We start from the raw sequence: 16,798 nt of genomic DNA, 5'->3' as shown, positions 1-16,798 counted from the left end.
CTACGTGATGGTCATGGATCAAGCGATTGGACTCTTGTCACTCAGTCCAGCACTCGCGAGGTGTGAACCAGCAGGTGGGAGCTTTCTCGCTAGATAAATAAAAACCGTTTCAATAAACAAAAACTGTTCAAGACAATCAGCCTGACACTCACGATTTGTGCACGTTGCTGCATGCAAATGTACCTCCAAAGGACAGAAATATCCCAGTTTGATTTATAAGATGCACGAAGAACGTACAGGACAAAGACACGCCACTTTGGCATGCACACACACACACACACACACACACACAAGAATGCGTGGAGGAAGAGATACATGTAGAAATATTGCAAAATAATCGCAGATGCTAAGTGGTACATATAGGTGAATATTCACCGTAAAACCCTTCCAACGTCTGCGTCTTTGAAATTTTTTATGAGAAAATACTGCGAGGAAAACGTATGAGTGTGTGGGGAGTGCAAAAAGCGCTTGCACAAACCCTAAATGGAAAGCTGATTTGAGAATGCGCCTGAGTGAATTACAATCGCGATACGCGGAAAGGACTGGATAAACTTGGGGCTCTGCACTGGGAACACTTATTATAAAAATCACAAACATGATTTGGAGAATTCTGTCTTCCTCAGGGGTGAAACTTGCTAGCGACCCCAGGGCCCTGGGGGGAGGGGGGGACTGCTCCTGTGTTACACACTGCAAACTGCCCCATCCCTTTGGCGGGAAAAAGCACTGTCCCCCTCCCACGCTCCGCCCCTCGCAGGCCACGCCCCCACAGTGCCCCGTCCTGCGCTGGCTACAGTGTCCATTGGCCTTCTATGGTGACCTGGCCCCCCTCAAGTCTCCGCCCCCCTCTGCCGGCACCGGATCCGCCTTCTGATCTTAATCCAGGCGGCTTCCGCTAGGCAGGCTCAGAGCCACGCGTCGCGCCTTAGCGGCTTCTCCGCTCGGGGTGGTCACTCTCTCGTGGAGGCCAGGACCGCCACCTCGAGCACCCGAGGGAGTCTGGGTCTCCTCCCGCGCCCTGCTCATCAACACTCCGGGAACCCAAAGCTTGGCTCTCTTCCTCCTGGAGCTCCGACTCCCGACCCCAGCGTCTCAGCTTCAGGGTCCCTGAACACTTCGGTTCCCAAGACCTCGCGCGCCTGGGTCCTCGGCTCCCGGAGCCAGCCGCGCGTCCCGGACCTGCATCACCGGGACCCAGCTCTCTACAGATTGGCCCCTTCTCCCCGGACCCGGGGCACCCTCAGAAGCCAAGTTCTCCACGTGGCATACTGAGAAACTCCAGTCTCCCCAACTCTTTCAAGGGGCAGGAAACTCCGGAGCATCCAACACAGCTGGAAAGAACTGAGGAACTCCCCGCCTTGCCAACTTCCCGGAGCCCCAGGGGCCTTTTCGGCGTCGCCAAGTTCCACCTCCGGGCACCCAGGAGAAGGGGACGTCCCGGGAAGGATCCTCTAGCGTTCTCAGCTTCCACGCGCTCCGTGAACCCCCATCATGCTGACCGATCCTCCCAAAGCAGACCCCAAAAGACTGGCGGCCACTAAGCCCACCGCCAACGGGAGCCTGTCGCAGGACCCCAGGGAGAGTGAAGGCGCGGCGGGCGGCTGCTGCCGCTCTTGGGCCCAGGTGCGCCGCTGCCTTCGAGCCAACCTGCTGGTGCTGCTCACAGTGGCGGCCGTGGTGGTCGGCGTGGTGGTGGGGCTGGCAGTGTCCGGGGCGGGCGGCGCGAAGGTGCTGGGTCCCGCGCGCCTGGCCGCCTTCGCCTTCCCGGGTGAGCTGCTGCTTCGCATGTTAAAGATGATCATTTTGCCCTTAGTGGTGTGCAGCCTGATCGGGGGCGCCGCCAGTCTCGACCCCAGTGCGCTCGGCCGCCTGGGCGCCTGGGCGCTGCTCTTTTTCCTGGTCACCACGCTGCTCTCCTCGGCGCTCGGCGTGGGCTTGGCTTTGGCGCTGCAGCCGGGCGCCGCCTTCTCCGCCATCAACACCTCCGTCTCGGCCGCGGGCAAGGACGAGAAGATTCCTAGCAAGCCGGTGCTGGACTCCTTCCTGGATCTTGTGAGGTCAGACCCCACCCGGGGGGTCGGGGAGAGAGGCTGCGTGTAGGAGTGGGGTGGTGGTGGAGATGGCCACGTGGGTGGGGCACCTAGGGAAAGGGGTCCGACATGGGCAGGCGGAGTGCATGGAGCTCTTGAAGAGTTAGAGAAATGATGGGGGCTTTGTGGGGCCCAGGCCTTTCCGAGGGGGCAGGGGACATCCCCATGTGGACAGCAGCACCCCCTCCTACCAGCTGTGCAACCACTTTTTTTTTTTTTTAATTTTAAGGGAATCATCAGGTGGCCAAGATCACAGAGATGGGGCTTCTGGAGAGAAAACACGGGAACTTGGCCCCCTCCCTCCTCTCCTCTACCCACTTCCCCCAGGAAACCCCGTAGAACCTGCGGGGTTCTACCCGCCCTCCCTGAAGGGCCACCTCTTCCACGTGTCATTTTTTTTTTACTAGTCTCTCCCCCACCGATTCATGGGGGGGGGGAACCCTACCGCTTCCGCTTTCTTTGTGGACCACCTACCGGTAGTAGGCTGCTGGAAGGAGGCCCAATTAGCCAGGAGAGGCAGCCCCTGGGTGCACGTGGCCCCTGCCTTTGGTGGCAGCGGACAACTTCCTGGAAGCAGATACATGGAAAAATGACTCATAGAGTAGGGTATCCCCAGGCCGCCCTCCCCTCCTCCAGGGAGGGGGCGCAGCATCAATGATGGCTGAGAGTGGGGACCTGGGGCCAGCTTGGGTGTCCCTGGTGGCAGAGAGAGGGTGGGCAGCTCCTGGCCAAGGAAGATTAGCCCAGCTGGCAGGCACACCCACTGCAGGGCTGTTGATGTGCACAACTGTCCCCACCCCACTCTCCCCCCCCACACACCAAAACAGCTGGAAGTCACCCACAGCCACACGCCCTTTGGCCAAGGGCCACAGGGAGGGACGCAAGCATTAGACCTGCAGCTGTGACATCTCACACAGATGAGCTGGTGTCACTGACCCCCGGCCCCCTGCCCCTGCCACCACTACTGTGAGCCTTATGTGAGCATTGCCTGGTGCCACAGCCACACAGACGCCTACACGCAATGGCACAGAGCAAGTGGACTTTTGAGAGTTTACTTACGATCCCATGAACTTTGAAACACTTTTGTTTTCCTCTGAGAGGCAGAGATTTTCCACCCACTGGCTCCTTCACTCCCCGGACAAATGCCCAGCAAGAACGGGGACTGGGCCAGGTCCAAGCCTGGAGCTCCGTCCGGGGGCTCAGTTGCTTGAGCCCACACCTGCTGCCTTCCAGGGGGTGCATTAGCAGGGAGCTGGATAGGAAGCAGAGCCAAGACTGGCATGCAGGCCGCGTGAGGAGAGGTGTGGATGTCCCAAGCCGCTCTCTGTGACCATTCTTAATGTGCCCCTTGTGTATCCGGACACACACACACCCAGTGTGTCCACACCTCTTTAGTACACACCCGTGCATAAATGCCCTCCCAGGGCACACAGTCTGGTTGTCTACTGACACTACATAGTCTGTCTGAGCCCTAACCCGCACCCCAGGCGGATCCCTATACTGGACAAACTTCATACCAATGTCATCCTTGTGTGGGAGGGAAGCAGAATGGTTAGGGCTGCACTGGTGGGGTTGGAGTCCCCGCTCCCGCTCTGCCATCTTCCTTTGGCCTCCTTCCCCCTTTCTGAGCCTCAATGTCCTATTCTGTAAGATGGAACCATAGCATGTATTATCAGGACTGTGTTGTGGCAGAAGGAATATATATTATTGGAAAAGCAGATTTACAGAGAAAAGGAGAAACAGAGAAAGATCTTCCATCCATCTGCCGCCCCATTCACCGAATGACCACAATGGCCAGAGTTGAGCTGATCCGAAACCAGGAACCAGGAGCCTCTTCCTGGTCTCCTTCACAGGTGCAGGTCCCAAGGCTTTGGGCCGTCCTCAACTGCTTTCCCAGGCCACAAGCAGGGAGCTGGAAGGGAAGTGGGGCAGCCAGGACAAGAACCGTTGCCCATACGGGATCCTGGCACTTGCAGGGGGGAGGATTAGGCCATCATGCCAGGCCCTATAAAAGCACCTCTTGGCATCCTGGCCCCAGCAGATGTGGGCACACAGGGCTGTTGCCCGGACACAGATGGCATTCATGACCCTCCTCACTCCTCTCAGCTTCTCCCCACCACTGCCCAGCACACCCGGCTACCGCCACAGCCAGTCGCCTGGGGACCTGGCTTTTCTCAAGCTTTCCAGGAGGAAGTGGCTGATGCAAGAGGGCCAGGGTATTAAGTGTGCCGCCCAGGGTGGAGCAGAGGCCACTTCCGTGACCCTGTCGTTGCCCTAGTCCTGGCCTGCCTTGGAAGGCTGGTTGTCCCTCCCACCCCCAACCTCCAATGCCTTGGAGGCTCTAGGAACTAGTAGCTGGCAGGCTCTGGTGCAGCAGCCCTTGGTCCGGCCTTGGCTCAGGGATGGCTAGGGATGCATTGGGGTGCATAAGGGACCACTATGAAACCATACTCCTCGGTCAGAGACCAGCCTTGTCTCCTCCACTCCGCCCCCGCAAGCTCTCCACCCTCTCTTGTGATTTTTAATAACAATGTCTGTAGACAATGTGATGCTGGACTGTCTGACATTGTACCAGCAATATCGGGGCACACTTAAATAACAGGTTGATGGAATTATGACTCCTTATGAAGGACTATACAATTGTAACAACATGGGAAAAATCTGTCACGGGTGGGAGTTTGGAGGGGGAATACCAGTCTATACAAAATTGTACCACAAAATTCAAAATAAAAATATAACAAAACATAACAAAACAAAAATGTCTCTTCCTGCAGAAATATCTTTCCGTCCAACCTGGTGTCTGCAGCCTTCAGATCCGTGAGTCCTCCTGGGGTGCCCCGAGGGGTGGAGAGGCTGGGATGGAAGTGCCCATCACAGGCCCTGCCTCTGTGGGACTGTGGGGGGTGCCTGGAAACATGCCCCAGTGTCTCTTGTGGGTATCACTGCTGGTTGTGTGAGCCCAGGCAACTGCCGTGCCTTCTCTGAGCCGAGATGACCCAGCACGGGGACACTAGGGAGGACCGCACTTGTAAGGGTGCTCTGGGTGGGAGGAGGGGGGAGGTCTTGATGCCAATCGGCACCACCCCTTCTTGCTACCCGCAGTACTCCTCTTACTGTGATGTCCAAGACTTCAACGAGACCATGGGGAAGGTGAGTGCTGGGATGCCCCAGCCTTGCTGGGCCCTGTGTGCTCGGCTTTGGCTGTTCAGGGTCGCCCTGACCCCTATCTGCCTGTCCTGTGTGCCTGGCTTTGGCTGTTCAGGGTCACCCTGGCCCCGGCCCCTGTCTGTCTGCCACATCTTCTCATACTTGAGTGTGGAATTTAGCCATCTCTCCTTCCCCAGCTGCGACCTTCTCTGCCCTCTAGAAACGCCTCCCCATTGTTTTCTTTCCTCTTCCCCAGCCCCGCCAGCTGCACTCTAGTTGAGACCCCTGTGAGGTCGGACTCCTGCCTGGCCGCTCCCCTCCCCCTGACCTCCTAGCTCCATGTGTGCCGCTTTTCCCCTGGCCACAGTGGATGTATCGAATTTCCAACCTTCGTACATCCTGTTTCCAGAACCTTTCATTGTCCCTGCTTGACCCGCCTCTTGTCTTCTGCATCTCAATTCAGATGCCCCTTCCTCCTGGAAGTCCTCCTTGACTCATTCTTCCCACCTGGCACTTCTCCCCTCTTCCTTGGCTCCCCTTGGGTGTGGGAAGGAAGTGGTCCGGGCAGTGCCCGTGATGGGCCACAGCGACATGTCCATCCCCACAGATGCCCGAGGGGTGCGAGGTGGAGGGCATGAACATTCTGGGCCTGGTGGTCTTTGCCATCATCTTCGGCGTGGCCCTGCGCAAGCTGGGCCCCGAGGGCGAGTTGCTCATCAGCTTCTTCAACTCCTTCAACGATGCCACCATGGTGCTGGTCTCCTGGATCATGTGGTAGGTGGGGGAGCCTTTGCGCTGTGTGCCTTCGGGCCTTGGACTTGGCCTCTGTGAAGGGCAGGCAGAGGGGGTTCCCAAGTGCCCACAGCAGCCACGGCTGGGTCAGGCCAAAGCTAACAGTCTAGAACCCCGCTGGGGTCTCTTCTGTTTTTTTTTTTTTTAAGATTCATTTTATTTTTATTGGAAAGTCAGCTATACAGAAAGGAGGAGAGACAGGAAGATTTTGCATCCGCCGATTTACTCCCAAAGTGGCCGCAACGGTTGGAGCTGAACCAATCCAGAGCCAGGAACCAGGAACTTCCTCCGGGTCTCCCACGCGGGTGCAGGGTCCCAAAGCTTTGGGCCATTCTCGACTGTTTATTGATGACTTGGGTTGTGGGCCTCACGCACCTGCCACACCCAACTGTCACAGGTGGCTTCTGGGAAAAGGGGACTAGGGAGACAATTGCCACTATAGCAGCCACCCAGCAGTCAGACAGAGGACAATCTTGGGCTACTGGTTGGAAGCTCCTGGCACCAGGCCCCCTGAGAGCATCTCCAGTACCTGGGCGGTGCCTCGCTCCCACCCCCAATTTTATAGCTCACTTACTGTATGCAAATTTCTCTCATGTGACCTCCCATTCATCCTGGTGCACCCAATGCCAAGTGGGGAGCCCCTGTGGAATCTGGCAACAGGTGTAAGGAGCCTCATGGGAGGGGCTTTTGGGGGTGGGGGTTCAGTTATGATCATTGACATAGCCTACCTGGCAGATCTTCCACCTGCTGGTTCTCTCCCAGATGGCTGCAACAGCCAGGCCAAAGCCAGAGAGCCTGGAACTCCATCCAGGCCTCCCGCATGGATGGCAAGGGATCCAGGCCCTCAGGCCATCTTCTGCTGCCTTTCCAGAGGCATTGGCAGGGAGCTGAATGGGAAGTGGAGCAGCTGGGGTTCCAGCTGGAGTCCAGGAGGACAGGGGCCCTGGGAGGGCTGGCTGAGGGCTCTGCATGGGGAACAGTGGTCAGGGACAGCCATGTGTCTCCTGGTGCCCAGGTACGCGCCCCTGGGCATCCTGTTCCTGGTGGCCAGCAAGATCGCAGAGATGGATGACGTAATGCTGCTGTTCACCAGCCTGGGCAAGTACATTCTGTGCTGCCTGCTGGGCCACGCCATCCACGGGCTCCTCGTGCTGCCCCTCATCTACTTCCTCTTCACGCGCAAGAACCCCTACCGCTTCCTGTGGGGCATCATGATGCCACTGGCCACAGCCTTCGGGACCTCTTCCAGGTGGGCCAGGCCCAGGGACATGGCGTGGGCAAGGGGTGGGGCGGGCTCTGGCCTAGCAGAGGTGGGATTTTTTTGGTGCGTATTTTGGGGGCCCAGGTGTCACCTTGGGAAGTGGGGAGGGTTGTGGGGGTGGTGCTTAAGCGGGTGGGTGGAGCTTGGACCTGCCCACGTGTTTTGTGGTTGGGGGGCTTGCTCGGGCACTGATGGCCGTGGCTCCCCGCAGCTCCGCCACGCTGCCGCAGATGATGAAGTGTGTGGAGGAGAAGAATGGTGTGGCCAGACACATCAGCCGCTTCGTGCTGCCCATTGGGGCCACAGTGAACATGGACGGCGCGGCGCTCTTCCAGTGCGTGGCCGCTGTGTTCATAGCCCAGATCAACCAGCAGTCTCTGGACCTCATGCAGATAATCGTCATTCTGTGAGTGCCCGCTGGGGGCCGTGGCAGGGACCCCTGCCCCCGCCCCACAGCGCAGGGCATGCCTGACTGTCTCTCCCCTCCCCACCTTCTCCCCAGGATCACGGCCACGGCTTCCAGCGTCGGGGCGGCGGGCATCCCAGCTGGCGGCGTCCTCACCCTGGCCATCATCCTGGAAGCCGTCAACCTCCCTGTCAGAGATATCTCCCTGATCCTGGCCGTGGACTGGCTTGTGTGAGTATGGGCCCGAGGATGGTGGGGGTGGGCTCCTGGGGCATCCCAGCAGGAGCAGGGACTCTAAAGATTTGTTTTATTTATTTTATTTCAAATGTTGAGGATAGAAAGGGAGTGGGAGACAGAGAGGAAGATCTTCCATCTGCTTGTTCACTCTCCAAATAGCCCCAATGGCCAGAGCTGAGCCAGTCTGGAGCCAGGAGCTTCTTCCAGGTTTCGCACATGGGTGCAGGGTCCCAATGCATTGGGCCGTCCTTGACTGCTTTCCCAGGCCACAAACAGGGAGCTGGATGGGAAGTGGAGCAGCCAGGACTCGACTGGAGCCTTATGAGATGCCAGCTTTACCTGGCACCCCACAACCCCAGCCACAAGAGTTTTACTTTCGGAAGTAGAAGGGAAGTTACCGTGTGTTAGCCACACTGCATCCTCCCACGCATGTCCCAGAGAGAAGGGAAGTAGCCTTGTTAGGCGACAGCAAACATGGCCACAGGCTGGGTAGCCGATGGCGAAAGGCAAGCAGCCAGGGCCCTGGGGAGATGAAGCTTGAGTGGGAGCAGCCGTGCGCACCCTGGGCTGTGACCTGTGTGCAGTGGAATGGGGAACCAGAAGTACATTGGTGTACATGGGGGCCATAAGTAAGTTTGTGTTCATGGGAACTGGCCTCCCAGGGGCCAGAGAAGAGGCGCGCAGCTTCTGCATTCCCAGATGAAGAGCTTCTGGAGCTTCTAGAAGGGGAAGGAAGAGAAGGAGAGAGGGCAGGTGTAGGAGAATGATGTTGGGCCCCTGTCCCATGCTGTTCCATGCCACCACCTGCCCACCCTTAGGGATCGTTCCTGCACCATCATCAACGTGGAAGGGGACGCCTTCGGGGCGGGGCTGCTGCAGCACTACGTGGACCGGGCCAAGGGGCACAGCTCCATCCCAGAGCTGCTGCAGGTGAAGAGTGAGATGCCCCCCAGCTCGCTGCCAATCCCCACCGAAGAGGGCAACCCCTTGCTCCAACACCAGCCAGAGTCCGCTGGAGACGCCGCGGCCTGTGAGAAGGAGTCGGTTATGTGACCAGCGCCTGTGCCCAACGCCGCCCCCACTGGGGTGCCACTCCGCCTTTCCGGATCACAGGAGAAAGATGTGTGGACCAATGGTGATGGTCCCCTGGGACAGTCACTGCCTGGCCAGGAGATTTGGAGGTCTCACTGTGGGGAAGGGAGGTTTCTCCCCAATCCTGGGCCACACCACTCCTCACACACACACTCCGGGACTTGCCTGCCCCTGGGTCACAGGTCACCCCCATGGAATTCTGGGGATGAGTGTCCCTGTGGGAAGCTGGCAGGTGGCCAGCTGTAGTTGTGGGGTGTGTATGGGTGTATGTGTATGTGTGTGTGGTGACCCTCCTTGCCCCAGTAACCCCCAGCCCTGCCCTGCCAGAACTCTGGCCCCCAGCAGCATCCACGCCCAGGGGCCCTGGGACCAGCCTGGGCTGCCACGGCTGCAGCTGCCTCCTCAGTTTAGCAATAAAGCTGAGAGTCGCCTGCCTTCAGGGGCTTTGCAGAATTTGACTCACAGCTCTCGCCCTGACCACAGACATGCAGCAAAACACCTGTCATTCATCAAACCACACTTGGACCAGAGACGCCTGGGGAGTGGCTGAAAGCTGAGACATCAGAAGGCCCTGGCGAGGCTGTGGAACAGGTGGATTCTTGGATATTGGAAGGATACAAGGTGATCCTGGTCCTTTGGGAAGTGACTGGACAGTTCACCTCTTTTTTTTTAAATTTGGAAGGCAGATTTACAGAGAGGAGAGACAGAGAGCAAGATCTTTCCACCTACTGCTTTAATCCCCAAGTGGCCAGAGCTGAGTTGATCCAAAGCCAGGAACCGGAAATTTGTGGGTTTCCCATGTGGGTGCAGGGGACCCAAGGACTTGAACCATTCTCTGCTGCTTTTCAGCGGGTAGCTGGATGGGAAGTGGAGCAGCCAGGATGTGAACCGGTGCCGATATGAGATGCTGGCGCTTGCACTGAAGGATTAGCCATTTGAGTCATCGTGCTGACCCCTTTCCTGCCTTTTTTTTTTTCTTTTTTCTTTTTTTTATTGATTTGAAAAGCAGAGCTACGGAAAGAGAGACCTTCTGAACCGCTGGTTCATTTCCCCCAAATGGCCACAGTGGCGCAGGTTGAAGCCAGGAGTTCCATTGAAGTGTCCCACATGTGCCAGGGATTCAAGCACTTGAGCCATTGTCCAGTGCCCTGCCAGGTGCCGTGAACAGGGAGCTGGACAGGGACTGGAGCCGCTGCGACTCAAACTGGCACTCATGTGGGATGCTGTGACTGCAGCCAGGGTCCTATCCTGCTGTGCCACAACGCCAGTCCTTTGCACTGTAGTCCAAATTTTCTGATGCTAAAACCTGCTGGGGCAAGTGTGATGCAGTCCTGTGTTGGGCCTGCTGGTTCCACTCACACACTCCAGCCGCATCCAGACCTGGCCCTGCTGCCCTCTGCCAGATGCCGGAGGCGCCCCCAGCCGGAGTCCAGTTCCATGGCAGCTGGCATGCCCTCAGCGCTCCCTGCTTGTTGTTTCATCCTGTGAGCATGTAGGGCTGAAGGAAAGGCGGGCTTGTTTATCTGAATCTGTTGCATAAACAAAGGTGCCAAGCAGTTTGCGGAAAGTTCAGTAATTATGTAATCGGCACTCGAGGTGTTTGTTGCCATGTGCTCCTTAGGTGTGTAGGAGCAGTGGAATAGTTGAGGAAGGGCCCGGCGTGATAGCGTAGCAATTAAAGTCATCACCTTGAATGCGCTGGGATCCCATTTGGGCGCCACTTCTAATCCCGGCAGCTCCAATTCCCTGCTTGTGACCTGGCAAAGCAGAATGGCCCAAAGCCTTGGGACCCTGCACCCATGTGGGAGACCTGGAAGAGGTTCCTGGTTCCCGGCTTCAGATCGGCTCAGCATCGGCCATGGCGGTCACTTGGGGAGTGAATCATGGGACGGAAGATCTTCCTCTCTGTCTCTCCTCTCTGTATATCTGACTTTGTAATAAAAACAAATAAATGTTTAAAAAAAGTATTTGGGGGAAATGGATTATGGATTTTGGATAGAGAAGGAACTGCTTTATTCAAGTCCTGGGCCCAGCGTGGTAGCCTAGTGGCTAAAGTCCTTGCTTTGTAAGTGCTGGGATCCCATATGGAGGCCTATTTGTATCTGAGCTGCCCTGCTTCCCATCCAGCTCCCTGCTTGTGGCCTGGGAAAGCAGTCGATGATGCAAGGCCTTAGACCCTGCATCTGTGTGGGAGGCCCAGGAGAAGTTCCTGGCTCCTGCCTTCAGATCTGCTCAGTTCTGGTCGCTTGGGGAGTGAACCAGTGGATGGAAGACCTTTGTATCTGTAGATCTGACCTTCCAATGAAAAATAAATATATAAATCAAAAAAATGTCCAAGTCCTGGCTCCAGCTTCCTGCTAAGTGCCTTATACACACACGTCTTTTTAAAAATAGCAAATTAAAATACATTTTCAGACATTTTTTTGGAAAGGCAGATCAGATTTACAGAGAGAAGAAGCAGATCTTTCATCCACTGGTTCACGCCCCAAATGGCTACAACGGCCAGAGCTGAACCAATCCAAAGCTAGGAACTTCTTCCAGATCTTCCACACAGATGCAGAGTCCCATGGCTTTGGAATAGTCTCCACTGCTTTCCCAGGGAAGCAGCAGGGAACCGTAGAGTCAAGCAGCCAGGATAAGAACTGGTGCCCATATGGGATCCTGGCACTTGCAAAGTGAGGATTTAACCACTGACCCATCATGTCCGGCTCCAGTACACCTGCTTTGGTATAAGAGAAGCAAGGACGGGTGTGGTCCACGCCGTGGCCAGCACCACGCCTTCCTGCGTGTGGGCTGTGGAGTCCATTCCAACTGCTGGGCTTGGGAGATCATTTTAGACTGATGTTTGTGAACATTCTTCCAGCCTGCATGAGCCTGTCTAGGCATGGAATGTATTCTGATTTCAGAGGGCAGACGGGCTCGGCAGCTAGAGCTACAAGGTCACGAAGGTGGCGAATCCTGCTCTGCCTCCCCCAGGCCCAAGGACTCCCCTGGAACTTGCTGGTGGATACAGCCAGACACCACACACGACCCCAGGACGGTGTCCCATGAGGGGAGATTGCTGGCCTTCGGGGGACTATGGCCTGAGCCCCAGCCATGTGGTCACTCACCCGGACCCCAGCTCCTGCCTCTCCTTCTGCTCCCCGCATGACCACCAGTGGGTATGCAGGCTCATCCACACCGAGCCCCCAACTCCTGTGTCCCTGGGCTAGGCCCAACGCTGGCCTTGGGCCCAAGACTCTGACCGACCCACTGTAGTCCCTCAGGTCTGTCCACGTTCCTTTAGCAAACTGGGACTTCCTGCTTCTGGGCCTGGCTGCTCCACCGCTGAGAGAGATAAGGCAAATCCATCGTCTATCCACTGATTCACTGCTCCAACAGCTGGGGCTGGACAAGTCTGCAGCCAGGGACTCCATATGGGACTCCCAGGTGGGGGGCAGAGGCCTAGCACTCCGGCCATCCTCTGCTGCTCCCCCAGGGGGTGTGAACGGGATGTTGGGTTGCAGGTAGAACAGCTGGGACTCAAAACCAGCGCTCCCACATGGGATACAGGTGCTTCTGCTGGAGGCTTAACTTACTGCCCCACCACTCGCGTAATTCACTCATTGCTTATTTGCTGCTCGTTGCTGCTCTATGCAGCGGGTACATCAAAGGGCCTGCCTCATGCATACAGTAGGTGTTTTAACAAATGTTCACAGAGAGGAGGACAGAATCTGCCTGGCTGTACAGCCAGGGGAGTGAGGGCTGCCATGAGACAATGGCTTGATTGTACCTTGCCAGGCAGGAGGGAATCTCCCTGGGGCTCATCTCTGCCCCGCCTAGTGGCTGGGCGTGGCTGAGGGCAGGAGCTAGCGGGAATCTCCTGTGGGATTGGTGGAAACCCCGGTACCCACACAGGGAGCCAGATGGGAAACAAACGAATGGAGACTCCAACTGCCTTCCTGACAGGGGACATCTTCATGCGTTGCACTACCAGCTCCCCACCCCCACAGCCACCACCGGCTCTGTGGCAGTGCCCTCTGCTCTGGAAAGCCAGCTCGTGGAGGCGTGCAGAAGAAATGCTGTATTGTCCTATTATAAGAAGCAATCAAACAATAGTGAACGGTACTAGGCACTGCAGTACGCAAATGTGTGGGGGCCACCCCCCCCCCAGCCAAAACGCTCAGTGGCCACGATGGAGACAAGGTGTGGTGCCCCTGCGATGCAGCAGCCCCCAGCACAGGCCATGGGCCACGTGGTTTGTCCAGGAGACAACGGTCTGTCCTCAGCCAAGTTGTGAACAAAGCGCGATACAAGCTTCCCTTATTTTGACACTGCAGGTGCACTTCCTGGACAAGTTGGAGGTCAGTGAAATTTGACCTTCAGTTCTTTGTGTTCATGACAAGGAGCGAGGACTGGCCAGGGTCTTGTCCTGGAAGTAGGGCTGCGATCACCAGCTGCAAAAATACTGAATTCCTGTTTTGTTTTTCTTCTTTAAGATTTATTTTATTTTTATTGGACAGTCAGATATACAGAGAGGAGGAGAGATAAAGATCTTTTGTCCGATGGTTCACTTCCCAAGTGACCACATTGGCCGGTGCTGAGCCGATCCAAAGCCAGGAGCCAAGAACCTCCTCCAGGGTGCAGGGTCCCAAGGCCTGTGGCCGTCCTCGACTGCTTTCCCAGGCCACAGGCAGGGAGCTGGATGGGAAGCAGGGCTGCAGGGATTAGAACCGGCGCCCATATGGGATCCCGGGGCGTTCAAGGCGAGGACTTTAGCCGCTAGACCACCACGCCGGGCCCTGAATTCCTAGTAATAGCAGAGCTGGTGAGACATCCCATTATGAGTGGTCTGCTTTGGAGGATCAGGTGCATTTGGTCGTGCAGGGCGGGTTCTGCCAACTCACAGCTTTGCTGATGCTGAAGATGTTAACTATGTTACAATGTAAGAGTGACTAGAGTTTTACATATATTTAGGATTAGGGAATATTAAGAAAAAAGCATTTGTAAGTAACCTTGAGGTTTATTTGTTGGGGCCAGTGCTGTGCGATAATGGTGAAAGCCACTGCCTGTGGTGCTGGCAGCCCGTGCGAGTGCCAGTTTGAGTCCCTGGCTGCTCTTCCAACTCAGCTCCCTGCTGATGGCCTGAGGAGGCAGCAGAGGACGGACCAAGTGTTTGGGCCGCTGCACCCACGTGGGAAGAAACTCTTGGCTCCAGGCTTCAGACTGGTGCGACTCTGGCTGTTGAGGCCATCTGGAGGATAAACCGGTGGCTAGATCTCTCTCTCTCTGCATCTCTACCTTTCAAATAAATAAATATATATATATTTTTTTCTTTTTAAAGAGTTACAGAAAGATCTCCCATCCCATGGTTCACTCCCCAAATGGCTGTAATAGGAGGGGCTGGGCCGGTCTGAAGCCTGGAGTCAGGAATTCCATCCGGGTCAGGCACCAATATAGGGGTCCAAGTACTTGAACCATCCCTTGCTGCCTCCCAGGATACAATAGCAGCGAGTGGATCAGAAACGGAGATGCTGGGACTCTACCCGGCTCTCTGATATGTGATGCTGGGTTCACAAGCTGCGGCTTGATCCTCTGTGCTGGCCCCAGTCAGCGCCTGCGCACCATGGTCAGTGGGAACAGTGGGGGCTGCAGGAGGAGGCATCCTGAGATTGGGGTGTGCAAAGTCCAGGGACGGGGCTCCTGGCTCTTGGGAGGCGGGGCTTGGGATACAGCAGTTGATCCACTTGGGCTCTGCCCTGCAGCTCAGCTTGCTCCGCCCTCTGCTCACCCGCTTGGCTGCCCTATTTGAGTGGTTCTCCAGTTGCCGGCCCGGCATTCAGAAGGAAGGGCAATGCTGGAGGGCCGGAGCAGTTGGTGTGAGCCAGATCTGCGTGACGTTTGCAAGGTTTCCTTTAGATATACCTTTAGACTGTTAAGGAATAAACCATGGCCTAGTGTGGCATAGCAAGCTAATTCTCCTCCTGCAGCGTCAGCATCCCCTAATGGGTGCTGATTCATGTCCAGGCTGCTCTACTTCTGATCCAACTCCCTGCTTGTGGCCTGGGAAAGCAGTAAAGGGTGGCTCAAATCCTTGGGGTCCTGCACCCTCGTGGGAGTCCTGGAAGAAGCTCCTGGCTTCAGCCTATTCTCTCCACCTTTGTGTCCCTTTAGGGAGGAAACCACAGGATGGACAATCGCTCTCTTCTCTCTGCAACTGCCTTGCTAATAAAACTAAATCGACCCTTAAAGAAATTCTTAAAAAAAATTTTTTTTATTAGAAAGGCAGATATACAGAGAGAAGGAGAGACAGAAAGGAAGATCTTCCATCCGATAGTTCACTCCCCAAGCGGCTACAATGGCTGGAGCTGAGCTGATCCAAAGCCAGGAGCCTGGAGCCTCTTCCGGGTCTCCCACACAGGTACAGGGTCCCAAGGCTTCGGGCCGTCCTCCACTGCTTTCCCAGGCCACAGGCAGGGAGCTGGATGGGAAGCGGGGCCGCTGGGATTAGAATCGACATCTATGGGGATTCCAGCATGTACAAGGCGATGACCTTAACCACTAGGCTACCGTGCTGGTCCCATAAATAAATTCTTTAAAAAGAAAAAGGTGATACAAACAGAGTGAAAGCCAGTGACATGCAAGGTCTGGTCTTCTCCACATGCTGAGCATGCTGGCCCCAGCACTCAGCCAGGCGCCTGCGCAGCAGGGTGCTCTGCAGTGTGGGGAGGGGCTGAACCACAGGCCTAGGACCTGGTGGAACGCCACCTGTAGCATCAGTCTTCCCAGTTGCTAAGTCTGGAAAGGCAGGGACCTGCCTGGGATTTCCAAGGCAATGAGGGGGCCAGATGCAGATTGTGGGCCAGCCTCCCCTGCAGAGGCCCGTTGTGATCTCCCAGATGCAAAGCACAGGCTCCAGCGGGCAGCGGGCGGAAGTGGCCGCGGTCAGAGCACGGCTCTAATCACTCATAATCAGTTTGTTCCCTTCCTTCCTTTTTTTTTTTGGCAGTGTTTGCCGGTTACTGCGTGCAATGGAACACAGGAGGGGCAGACGGTTCCTGGCCCGGGAAACGTCTGTCCTCCCCCCTTAGCTTCTTGATTAATGTTTGACAGGCACATTTGCAAAGAAGAGACAGAGCTCTTCCACCTGCTGGTTCACTCCCCAGATGGCTACAACAGCCAGAGCTGGGCCAGGTGCCAGAACTCCATCTGAGTCTCTCCTAGAGGCAGGGACCCAAGTCCTTGGGCCATCTGCTGCTGCTTTCCCATGTACACTAGCAGGGAGTCGGATGGCAAATGGAGCGGCCAGGACTGGAACTGGCGCTGTCACAGGATGCGGGCGTTAAAAGAATCAGCTTAGGGCTCGGTCCTTGCCTTGCATGTGCTGGGATCTCATATGGGTGCCGGTTCATGCCCCAGCTGCTCCTCTTCTCTTCCAGCTCCCTGCTTGTGGCCTGGGAAAGCAGTCGAGGACGGCCCAAAGCCTTGGGACCCTGCATTCGCATGGGAGACCGGAGGAAGCTCCTTGCTCCTGGCTTTGCATTGGCTCAGCTTTGGCCGTTGCAGTCACTTGGGGAGTGAATCAGCTAACAAAAGATCTTTCTCTCTGTATATCTGCCTTTCCAATAAATACGTTTTTTTTTTTTTTTAAAAAAAGGCAGCTTCACACGCTGCACCAAAGCACGGGCCCCGTGCCTCCCGACCCCACAGCGTTTGAAGTGAGCAGAACCAGCTGCTGGGATGCAGCGAGAAGCACACACACAGCTCTACACGTTTGCTTTTTTATTTTAAGATGGA

General features: G+C 56.3%; 1 protein-coding gene across 1 annotated transcript; it reads left to right on the top strand.

Moving 5' to 3' along the window:
- Positions 1 to 952: 952 nt before the first annotated feature.
- Positions 953 to 9,122, top strand: SLC1A5 (solute carrier family 1 member 5). The gene is made up of 8 exons (XM_004597040.2): positions 953 to 2,054; positions 4,862 to 4,904; positions 5,190 to 5,237; positions 5,842 to 6,008; positions 7,042 to 7,275; positions 7,499 to 7,693; positions 7,790 to 7,924; positions 8,749 to 9,122. Exons 1-8 carry the CDS (start codon positions 1,489 to 1,491, stop codon positions 8,981 to 8,983), a joined length of 1,623 nt encoding a protein of 540 aa, XP_004597097.2. The 5' UTR covers positions 953 to 1,488; the 3' UTR covers positions 8,984 to 9,122.
- The last annotated feature ends 7,676 nt before the right edge of the window (positions 9,123 to 16,798 follow it).

This window comes from Ochotona princeps, chromosome 16 (genome assembly GCF_030435755.1).
Source record: "Ochotona princeps isolate mOchPri1 chromosome 16, mOchPri1.hap1, whole genome shotgun sequence".
Classification (NCBI taxonomy): Eukaryota; Metazoa; Chordata; class Mammalia; order Lagomorpha; family Ochotonidae; genus Ochotona; species Ochotona princeps.
The sequence above is the reverse complement of the archived record's forward strand: the minus strand, read 5'-3'. Positions and strand labels throughout refer to the sequence as shown.

What these genes read in the sequence shown, in the direction of transcription:
- SLC1A5 (XM_004597040.2), top strand. Translation starts at nt 1,489, where the DNA reads ATGCTGACCGATCCTCCCAAAGCAGACCCCAAAAGACTGGCGGCCACT. An exon ending in GCCTTCGGGACCTCTTCCAG is followed by an intron (nt 7,276 to 7,498) that starts GTGGGCCAGGCC and finishes GGCTCCCCGCAG; the next exon opens with CTCCGCCACGCTGCCGCAGA. An exon ending in CTGGCCGTGGACTGGCTTGT is followed by an intron (nt 7,925 to 8,748) that starts GTGAGTATGGGC and finishes GCCCACCCTTAG; the next exon opens with GGATCGTTCCTGCACCATCA.